Raw genomic sequence first — 11,433 nt, 5'->3', positions numbered from 1 at the left:
GACGAAAGGAGGGGGGGGGGGGGGGGGGGGGGGGGGGGGGAGATGTGTTTAAAGCACTAGAAGCAAAATCTGACATTAGAAGATGTTGAGGTTAACTCTTGCTAAGGAAGTTACACCACTGGAATTACAGAGTGCGGTTTAGCTTGTTAATCTTTGCACCAAGTCATAAAAAGGAATTCTCATACTATGAGATTTTTAATAAATATCATGGATTTTAAATAAATTTCTAATTATAACAGAGCAAAAGTTTTTTTATAGGGTGCGTGCGCTCACCAGAAGGACAGAGAGAGACAGGGAGACAGAAAGTGAGAAATCATCCCCCAGGGGGGATGGCAGTGCTGCAATCCCTTCTTCTCCATTCTCCTCTCAGAATCTTGGGCACGCATGCATACAAGCCCACCATGAGTTTAAACCACTGGGTCCGGGACTCGAACCACGGTCGACTACATGGGAGTTCAGCGACATAGCCACTACACTAACTGCTGGTCCCCAGAGCAAAAGATTTAATTAAAAAGTCTGCTTTTCAAAGAATCCTGCTATTATAAAATATGATAAATTTACAAATAATTCAGGTTATAATAATGAAGCAGAGCATGTGTTCTTTAGAAATAAAATAAAACCTATTTCTCCAAATTATTATTATTTTTTATTTAAGCTCATTAAACAATAAAATCTAACCCTCATTTTCATAAAGTGAAAATGGTAAATGAGGAAAGGGAATAAGTTGATGGGTTATGTAAGCTATAAACACTGGATATGCAATAAATGACAACAACAATCACACAAAATGATTTTAAAAATAAAACAGGCAGGGAAGGATGTGGCACTTACGTTACAGGGTACATGTAGATTTACTGCTTTAATTTTACACTGATATGCCCAGGGAGTTCTTTCCGGGGTCAACAGAGTTTCTTAAAAGTGAAATGTCAGTTTTTATTGCTAAAGGTTTATCCCACCAATGCCTCATATGTCCAGAACGACAGGTCTGTACGTCATACGACAGGAATATGGCTAGGATCAGGTGTTAACATCTAATGGGAACAATTTGACACAATCCAAATGTGCCTCCAGAATCTACCCCTGCAACACCCACAGCATTCATCACAAAATGTGGCTCACGTCACAAGCAGGCCACATAACAAAATGGCCAAGAGGGGCTTGGGTTACGCTGCTGTTAAGTTAGACACTCTTAAACATTAATGCATTCTGGGTCTAAGAATTCAGAATTCATACTTTGAGAGTTTATTGTTGTTGTTTTAGAGAGATTTTTGCTATAGGGCAAGTGTGCTTTGCCATAGAGACAGAGAGAAAGTGAGTAACCACTCCCTAAGCGGCATGATCGCTCTGCAATCCTTTCTCCTCCATTCTCCTTTCAGGATTTTGGGCACCCTCACAGGGCCTGGTGTGAGTTTTAAGCTACTGAGTCTGTGACTTAAACCGCAGTTGGTCATGTGAGAGTCCAGCCCCTTAACCACTATGCCACCTGCTGTCCACAATTTGAGTTTTTTTTTTTTTTAAGAATTATTTAATTAATTAATTTATTCATTTATTTTAATTTGACCATAGAGAGAGAGAAAGTTAGAAAGCAGGTCACCAGATCCCAGGACTCGAACTGTGGTCAGCCATGTGGGTATACCCAGCGCTTTAATCACTACACCACCTGGCCCCCAGTTTGAGAGTTTTGATGCTGCTAGAATGCCCCAAGATTAGAATAAGAATTTTAAAGAGACAGGTTCTCTCTTGATGAACTAAAGCTGACTTGGCTTTTAGCTAACAACATGAAGACCTCTGAAGAACTGGGTTGTAGCTAACAGTGTAAAGGGCCTTGATCTTGGAAACATACTAAACTGCCTGCCTTTATCCATTACCCATCAGTCCCCTGTATCCCACCCTGAAGTATGTTCCTAATAACACATGCCTGCCTAAAACACCAGAAATGACCCACATAGGATGTGGTGGGAAGAGAGTTACTCTAATGTCAACAGGAAAATATTCCATGGTTCTAGCTCCTTGAATTGAGTCTGCATCTGTTGTCTCAGAATGGGGACAGACTGAGGTAACCAGCTAGTGTTTCCTGAATGCTAGCCCTAAAGAGAGTTACTGCAAAGAGCAGCAGGAAGAATGGCTTCTGCCTTTATGAAATTTAACTTGCTAGCTAGGTTCAGAGTAGGCAGATAATCTGCTCCTCTTACAGAATATTAAGAACTAAAAATGTCCCGTAATATTGATAAAAGTGAATGACAAGCACGAATTTTATTTATTGCTACTTATACTAGGTTGAGTTGTTTCTCCCCAAATTTGTGACTGCCTGGGACCTACGGACATGACTCTATTTGGAAATGAGGACTCTGCAAATGCAAAGAAGTTAAGACAAGGTCCCACTGGAATATGGTGGGTTCTGAACTGCTGACTGGCATTCTCATAGAAAGAGGAAATTTGGGCAGAGAAACACAGGGAGAATGCCATGTCAACACAGTGAAGGGAGTGATACATCTACAAACCAAAAAATGCAGACTGCTTGTCTTCTTCTCTGTAGCTAGGAGAGAGACATCGTTCACAGTTCTGGAGGCTAGAAAGTCCAAGGTAAAGCAGGGTAGGCTTGTTCCTTTTGAGAAGTGGCCATCAACCTTTGCCATGATTTTTCACTTTCCCTCTCTTCCTGTCTTTCTCTCTGGTGAGTGCACTTGCTCTATGGCAAACAAAAAACAAACCTAAGCCCTATATAGCTTTTTAAATTTATTTGTTTGTTTTCTATAGAGGTTTCTGCCTTAGGGAACGTGCTCTCAGGGAGAGAGAAAGAGGCAGAGGCAGTAAGAGAGAAAATAAGAAATCACTCTCTAGCGATGACCACCCCACAATCCCTACTCCTCCATCCCCTCCTGGGATCTTAGGAATGCATGCACATGTCCTTGGTATGAGTTTCAAGCCACCAGGCTTGGGACTCAAACTTCAATCAGTCTTGTGGGAGTCTAGTGACCCAACCACTACTCCATCTGCTGGACCCCCAATTTTTTTACTATATATATATATTTTTTTAAGTTTTTGCTGTAGGAACTCAACAGAGATGGGAGTCGGGGCAGAAGAGAGGGAAAGTGAGAAATCACCCCTCCAGGGAGTATGGGCATGCTATAATCCCTTCTCCTCCGTTTTCCTCTGGGGATCTTGGGCATGCATGTACACGTGCCTGGCGTGATTTTCAAGTTGCTGGCTCCTTGATCTGACCTGTGGAGTCAGTCATGTGGAATTCAGCACCTTAACCGCTATGCCCTGTTTTTTCTTTATCTTTTCTTTTAAATGCCAAAACACACAAGTGAAAGCAAGAAAGCATTACTTAATGAGGCATAGTCATACCACAGTTTTTTTGATCTTCATTTCTCTATCCTGTCAGGAATTTGGGGACCCACACACACCAGGCATGATTTCAAGCAGCTAAGGCCAGATCTGAGCCGTAATTGGCTATGGGATATGGCTTTCAATGTACAGTCCTTAACTGCTTGTGTTTCAGGGCTGGCCCAAGTATAAGTTTATTCTACTGCAAAATAATTGAAATCCATGTATAGGTTTTTTATTACACACATTTCCATGCCTCACACATGATTGACAAATGATTCATATCTAGAATATATAAAGAACTTTCATAACTCAGTAAGAAAAAGGCAGAAAATATAATAGAAAAGTAAGTAAAATACTTCAGCACTTTACAAGAGAACATCCAGTGGTCAGTAAATATGTCAAAGATACTCTTTTTCACTAGTCAATAGTGAAACGAAAACTGAAGCCAAATTTGCAATACCACTGCACACTCATTTGAATGGCCAAAAGGAAAAAAATATTTACTATGAATTAGAAGTGTCAGCAAAAATATAGAGCAACTGAATTCTCATACTACTGATGGGAGTGTAACTTGTACAATTTTGAGAAAGCAGGTATTAGCACATTATTAACTATGCATAGGTAGGACTCAGTAATTCCATTTCCAGACATGTACTCCATAGAAACATGTACAGATACTTGCCAAAGACTTCTGTCAGGATATTCATAGCACTACTATTCATCATATCTTCAAACTGCAAATGGCTCTAAAGTCCACTAATAAATGTCCTCAACTGGCTAACACATGTTGAGTCTCTTTAGTAATAATAAAAGCTGTGTTAAATTCTAAGTTTCCTCTAAAGAGCAAAGCTGTCTGTATACTTATTGGAAATGCACGTATATACTATAAAAAAAAAGATACTGTTAATAACATTTTGGGGACCAGCAGTTAGTGTAATGGCCATGTTGCTGGACTCCCACGTACTCAACCACAATTCGAGTCCAGGACCTGGTGGCTTAAACTCACACCAGGCACATGTACCAAGATCCCGAGAGGAGAATGGAGGAGAAGGGACTGCAGCCTGGCTATCCCCCTGGGGGTGATTTCTCGCTTTCTATCTCTCTGTCTCTCTCTGTCTTTCGGGTGAGTGCACACACCCGATAGCAAAAACCTCTAAAATTTTTTTGGGGATATAGAATAAAAAAACCTCATAAGTTAACAAGTTCATTTTCTCTTTGTTTTTAATTTGCCAGAGGTCACGTGCATGTGCCAAAGACAGAGAAGATAGGGGAGAGAGCTAGAGATAGAAAGTGAGAAACCTCCTTCATGGGGAATGGTCATGCTGCAATCCCTTTTCCTACATTTCTCCCTCCTTTCAAAATTTTGGGCATGCACACACATGTCTGGCATGTTTTTCAAGCCTGAGGGTCCAGGACTCGAACTGTGCACTTGGCCATGTGAGATCCAGCCCCTTAACTACCACGCCACTAGGTAGCCAAAGGTTGATTTTCAAAAGAACAACTAGATGCGAGTCTGTCATTTTGATCCTAAAATCCTTGGTCTATAAGCTTTTCAAACTTTTCAAGTATAAAATCTGTTTTAAAGAGAAAAAAAATGATTACAAGAAAGCTGGCTTTAAGTTTTTCCAACAAAGATCATGGAAAGGAGGTACTTCTAGAATGGTCATTTAATAAACAGCAACTAACACAAAGAATAGGTTTTGAAGTGAAACTAATATGAGTTTTCTAATTTACTAGGTAAGTAACTTTGGCGGAAGTTAATTAGTCTCCTCATTTATCCAATAGGGGTAAAGATATCCTGGCATCGTGTGAGGATTAAATGAGGTTATCCACGTTAAACACGAAGCATGGTGCACAGCATCCAAGTGTTGATTCAAATGCATTGTTTCTGGCGTGGTTTATTAATTTATTCATTCAACATTTACTGAGCACCATTATAGATTAGGTTATGCTCCAGACACTGATTTTTATTAAAGCTGCAAGTTAAAAGCTTTATGAAACAGAAAATGATAAAGCTTGTACCGTTAGAAGAAACCTTAGAAATAATCTAACTTAAGGATCTCACTCATGAGTATGAATGGGATACTTTGGGGTCAGAACAGAAACTTGTTGGGGAGGGGTGCTTTTCAAGCCACCAGTTGGCCCTGCATCCTCCACCATCCACTGGGATGATGCATGTGATGAGAGAACTCTTCATAGGAGATGCCCAGTAGGACAAAAATAGGGGCAGAAAAAAGATTGTTTTAAAAAAATGATTTAAGGGAACCAGCAGTTAGCGTAATGGCTATGTCACTGGACTCCCACGTAGTCGACCGTGGATCGCGTCCCGGACCTGATGGCTTAGCACTCACGCCGGGCGTGTGTGCATGCGTGCTCAAGATCCCGAGACGAGAATGGAGGAGAAGGGGTTGCGGCATGACCATCCCCCCTGGGGGGTGATTTCTCGCTTTCTGTCGCCATGTCTCTCTCTGTCTGTCTGGCGAGCGCACGCGCCCTATAGCGAAAACTTTCCAAAAAAAAAAAAAGAAGAAAAAAAGATTTAAATCAATCCCTTCTTTTTAACCAGTGAGGATACCAAAATCCCAAAAGACTTATTCTAATTCCTGGTCCAATGCTCTCTTCCTTTTCCTGAAAGCTGCCTTTTGCCTGGGTCCCTAGAAAGCCATTAATTAGTTTAGAAGGCAAAAGTTTTTACAAAATGTACATATTCAGAGAATTAAATAAAAGCAAAGACTTTATCACACCCTCCCAAACTTTTAGAGATTCAGTCAATAGTTTAATACCCAAAGTGCCTAAACTAATAAATGTTAAGATCAGACAATCGGTTTTAAGAAAGGGAAACTGGGGGCCAGCAGGTGGTGCAGTGGTTAAAGTGCTGGATTCCCATGGGGTAGACCACAGTTCAAGTCCTGGACCCGGAGCCTTGAAACATGCCAGGTGCATGTGAATGCATGTCCAAAATCCTGAGAGGAGAATGGAGAAGGGATTGTGGCATGGCCATCCTCACTACTGGGTAATTTCTCGCTTTCTGTCTCTTTGTCTTTCTCTGTCTCTCCAGCAAGCACACATGCCCTACAACAAAAAACTCTCATTAAAAGAAAAAAAAAAAAGGTAAACTAGTCTCCAACACCAAGAGTCTTTCAGTGTTTTACAGAAAAATTTACATCCACCAAGTATCATTATCCACTGGATAGTTATCAGCAAGGAACCCTAAACAGCATGTTCTCAACACACAGCTGCTATTTCATAACAGCTACTAGAAAAATAATGGGGAGATCTGCTTTGCAAAAGGGCCTATTTCAAGCATTCACTGGGTAAAAATAAAATTATTTGAAGAGAGAAACTTTCTTTTCATGTGATCTCCACACCTGTGTCAGAAGTCTAGAGTTCTCTAATCAAGCAAGACCGTATCATGACATTTTGATTCAAAGTAAAGATTTTACAATCAAGAAAGTGAAGCACATAGAATTTAACTGGTTGTTTTTCCAGGGCATTATTGGCTGAAGGTAAGAGTGGAGCTGTGAGTAACGACATGAGAAGCTGGACTTACCACCAGTCTTGAGGCCAGATTCATGTGTCCCAGTTTTTCAAGGAGGTTATAGATGAGGTTTGTTTGGAACAGGGCTTCAGTGATAGGTGCAGTACAGTTCTCATTTCCAAGATAATCAATCAAATCAAAGGCTCTCCGAAGAGGAACCTTGCCCAGGCTAAAGGTAAGAGAACAAGAAAAGTCAGTATGTAGAGAAACAGAAGAATTCCACAAACGCTAAGAGAGAAACTTTTTGACTAAATAGTGAGTCTTGAAGACCAAAACATTAAGCTTAGAGTGTCATTCAGTAAAGTTAGGCTAAATATTATCATCTTTGATTAAGTTCATGTGATCCAAGGGTAAAGATGAATTTCAAGGAAAAGATAAGCAGCGGTTCATTTTTCATTCCGTAAGGCAGCTGTAAATTACTGCTGACTCAGTGAAAGTGTAACACTACTGGGTGAGAAAAGATGAATAGTTCTAATTTAATTTAATTTTTTATGTCTATCAGGGAAGATAGAGTAGCATAGAAAGTATTTAGAAAAAAATTTTGTTTTACTTGTGGGTTGGTTGGGGGTTTGCAAAACTGGTTATAAACTATAAATTTACAGAGAATAAATCTTAAAAATCATATTTTAGAAATTGTAGTAGTGATAGCTGAGATGATATAAGGTCACATCACTAAAAAAAAAAGAATGTGAAGGTTAAGAGTAATCAAAAGAAAGCCGAGTATTTCCAGAATTGTTATGGATCTGGAGAGGATATCTTTTTAAAAAAAAAAAGATTTTTAAATTTTATTTTATGTTATTATTATTATTTTTAAGTTGACCGGAGAGAGACAGAGAGAGCGAGAGAGAGAGAGAGAGAGAGAGAGAGAGAGAGAGAGAGAGAGAGAGAGAGAGAGAGAGAGAGAGAGAGAGAGAGAGAGAGAGAGAGAGAGAGAGAGAGAGAGAGAGAGAGAGAGAGAGAGAGAGAGAGAGAGAGAGAGAGAGAGAGAGAGAGAGAGAGAGAGAGAGAGAGAGAGAGAGAGAGAGAGAAAGAGAAAGTGATAAAGCACGCTGCCAGGTCTGGAACTCAAACCGTGGTCAGCCATGTGGGAGTCTAACACCTTAACCTCTGCGCCACCTGCTGGCCTCTTGACATGAGGTCACTGCCATTCTCAGCTTTGGGATTCTATGTACGATATAATGCATGAGGTGTTGGGCAGGCAGGCAGTACACAGATATGGAGGCCCCAGCTGTCAGAGATGTCCCTCAAGTCCTTAGCAGGCAAGCACTAACAGGATCACGCTTAAACCAACTGCAGCTTGAAAAGAATTCTCTCAAGAAATAAGAAGCCTGAACTCCTACATCATTTCATTCAGCAAAACGCATATCTCGTTTGTTGGTAGCTTGTCTTGAATTATTCTTAAATCCTGTTTGATGTTATTTAAACTGCTCAATATGTTTGTAGCTGCTGTTTCTAAGTAAATGATAAAGTTCCCTAAGGCAAAGAACATATCTTATATCTTCCCAGTTCTCCAGAATGAATTGTACCTACCAGGCAATAAATACACGCTAGTTCTTTCTGTTTTTCTGAAATGTTCTATACTTCAATACCACTTGCTCAACAAACAAACAAATAAAAAACCTCAAAGCAAGTACTCTGTACCCTGCAAGTTCAAAGATGTTGTTGATGAGGTTGGCTCGGTCCCTGTCACTCAGAACGTAAGGATTTCTTTTCAATTGTTTGATTAGTGCATCCCAGTCCTCATCTGCATAGTGTACAATATAATATCCAGTCATGTGTGTATTGACTTTAACCCACTGCACGTCTTCTGTAAGATTGATGACACCTAACAGAGACAAAAAAATGAGTGGTTAAGAGAGAAGACAATGGGGCAAGGAAAAAAAAACCTAAATGGTGCTTTGTTTGTTCCAAAATCAATTAATCATCCTATTAAGAAACTAAATGCCTGCCTCCCATGTTAACGCAGGTCACCACTCATTCATCCAACAGTCATTTATTCAATGTGTATTACTGGCGCTAAGCTATGCATCAGCGATCAAGTCATCTAACAGGGCAGGTATGGCTCTGTTATTATGGATTTTTAAACATATAAATGCTAGCCATGGAAAAGGAAAACAGAACATCCATTGCAAGAACATAGAAGAACTGTTTCACGTTCAAGGGACAGTCAGGAGAAATTTCATAGAAGAAATGCCATGTAAATTATCATTCTAAGAGACCTCAGAATATACAGAGGTTAGCCAATGGAAAAGGTACAGTAGGAACACTCTAACAGTTCAAAGCCCAGAGAGAAAGTGTATGTGGTATCCATGCACTGCACTGGGTCCCAAGTTCATTATGGCTGGTGGAGAGGAGGAGAGAGAAAGGGAACATGTGTATGATGAATGGTAGAGGAAGCAGTGGGAGAAATATATCAAATGTGTTCTACCTCACCAGCAGGTAGCACAGAAGTTAAGGCAGCTGAATCCCACATGGCCAACTATGCTGTTCAAGTCCCAGATCTGCTGCTTGAATATGCTGGGTGCATGTGTGTGTATGCCCAAAATCCCGAGAGGAGAACAGAGAAGAGACTGCAGTGTGGTCATCCTCCCTGAGGGGTAGTTTCTAATTCCCTACTTCCCTGATGCAGGCAACCACATGTGCCTTATAGCAAGAACTTTAAAAGAAAGAAAGAAAGAAAGAAAGAAAGAAAGAAAGAAAGAAAGAAAGAAAGAAAGAAAGAAAAATGTGTTTCATCTCAGCCTTTGTCTCCCTCTCTCTTTTTTTTTTTTCTTTCCTTTTTTGGAGAGGTTTTTGCTATAGGGCGCATGCGCTCACCAGAAAGACAGAGAGAGACAGAGAGACAGAAAGTGAGAAATCATCCCCCAGGGGGGATGGCCATGCCACAATCCCTTCTCCTCCATTCTCCTCTCGGGATCTTGGGCTTGCACGCACACACGCCCAGCGTGAGTGTAAGCCACCGGGTCCGGGACTCGAACTGTAGTTGACTACATGGGAGTCCAGCGACATAGCCATTACACCAACTGTTGGTCCCTGTCTTTCTTTAAGTCAGCAAAGGCCGAATAAACAAAGCCATTTAGAGGAGTCACATAATTCAAAGTTAGAAAAAAAAAAAAAAAAGGAAAGGCTTAATGTCCCGTCCCTGTTCGGGCGCCATTTGTCCCGACCCAGGGGGACAGCCGAACAGGTTTCCTGAGTGAAGGAGTGAGAGCCGGGACAAGCGGCGTAGTGTTACAACACGGAGACGACAGTGTCGTCCGTTTATTGTGGGCAGCACGGTACAGCACAGAGACGACGCAGTGTCACAGCTCTTAAGGGTCGTGTTGTCTACCATGAGCAGCACGGAGACGATGCAGTGTCACAGCTCTTAAAGGTCACGTCGTCTACTGTGAGCAGCACAGAGACGACGCGGTGTCACAGCTCTTCAGGGTCGTCCAGAGACGATGTAGTGTTACAGTTCTTCAGGGTCTCCCAGGTCGTCTGGAGATGATGCAGTATCAGCTCTTCAGGATCTTCAGGGTTGTCTGGAGACTGCGCAGTATTTTAACTCTTCAGGCTCTTCAGTCATCATCTCCCTGGTCGTCTGTGTCGTCTGGCTACTGTGGGTCAGGCATCGTGGTTATATACACTCTGGTGGGTTGTAAACAGTGGGCCCTGATTGGTTGTAAACGGTGGGCCCTGAATGGTTGTAAACGGTGGACCCTGATTGGTTGTAAATGGTGGGCCGTCATTGGTTGCTTTTGGACCAATCATGAGGTGCCAGATATGCAAATTTGAGGGATTCTAGTGGCCAATCAGAGCAAGGTTTAGAAGGTCAGGTTTTTTGAAGGGAACCAATCATGGCAATTGTTTGCTCCCTGAGAAACCTTAGCTGACTCGCTGGTGCGCAGCCTCCCACAGCTTAAGGTTTCATTAGGTACAAATAAGAAATAATTGACTTAGAATAATAGAAAAATAGTATGTACTTTACAGGGCCCTACCATTACCTATAGAAATCCTGAGAAAGTTGCTCAAAATTGTCATGCAATTATTTCAACTAATGTGCAAATAATGAAGAACTCACTAAATATAAATTTAAAAAATCCTTTAAATTACTAATCAAGAAAGTCCTCGGGACTAGCAGTTGGCGTTATTGTATGTTGTGGGACTCCCATGTAGTCAACGGCGATTTGAGTCCCAGGCCTGGTGGCTTAAACTCATGCCTGGCACATGTGCATGCGTGCCCAAGATCCAGTGAGGAGAACGGCGGAGAAGGGATTGCAGCGTGGCCATTTCCCCGGTGGCCATTGCCCCGGGGGGCGGGGGGGGTGATTTCTCACTTTCTGTCTGTTTCTCTCTGTCTTTCTGGTGAGTGTACATGCCCAGTAGCAAAAACCTCTCCAAAAAAAGAAAAAAATGCCCTCTAAAGTTAGAAACAGTTGTAGATGTCATGTAAGTACCCAATATGCTTCTAAGTATCTTTTTTTTTAAGAATTATTTATTCAATTTTATTTATTCATTTATTTATTTTAATTTGACCAGACACACACACACACACACACACACACACACACACACACACA

General features: G+C 41.3%; 1 protein-coding gene across 7 annotated transcripts in view; it reads right to left on the bottom strand.

Moving 5' to 3' along the window:
• Positions 1–11,433, bottom strand: part of LNPEP (leucyl and cystinyl aminopeptidase) — a 123,228-nt gene that overhangs the window by 30,887 nt on the left and 80,908 nt on the right. For all 7 annotated transcript variants that reach the window (XR_337605.3, XM_006169865.3, XM_006169868.3 and 4 more), the window contains 2 exons: positions 8,513–8,696; positions 6,884–7,040 (listed from right to left, as the gene is read on the bottom strand). Coding sequence is in view for 6 of the 7 variants with exons in the window: in XM_006169865.3 (XP_006169927.1) it covers positions 6,884–7,040; positions 8,513–8,696 (341 nt within the window). In the remaining variant the exon portion in view is untranslated. The remainder of the gene's footprint in view (positions 1–6,883; positions 7,041–8,512; positions 8,697–11,433) is intronic.

The sequence above is a fragment of the Tupaia chinensis genome, unplaced genomic scaffold (genome assembly GCF_000334495.1).
Source record: "Tupaia chinensis unplaced genomic scaffold, TupChi_1.0 Scaffold147554_1, whole genome shotgun sequence".
Taxonomy (NCBI): domain Eukaryota; kingdom Metazoa; phylum Chordata; class Mammalia; order Scandentia; family Tupaiidae; genus Tupaia; species Tupaia belangeri.
The sequence above is the reverse complement of the archived record's forward strand: the minus strand, read 5'-3'. Positions and strand labels throughout refer to the sequence as shown.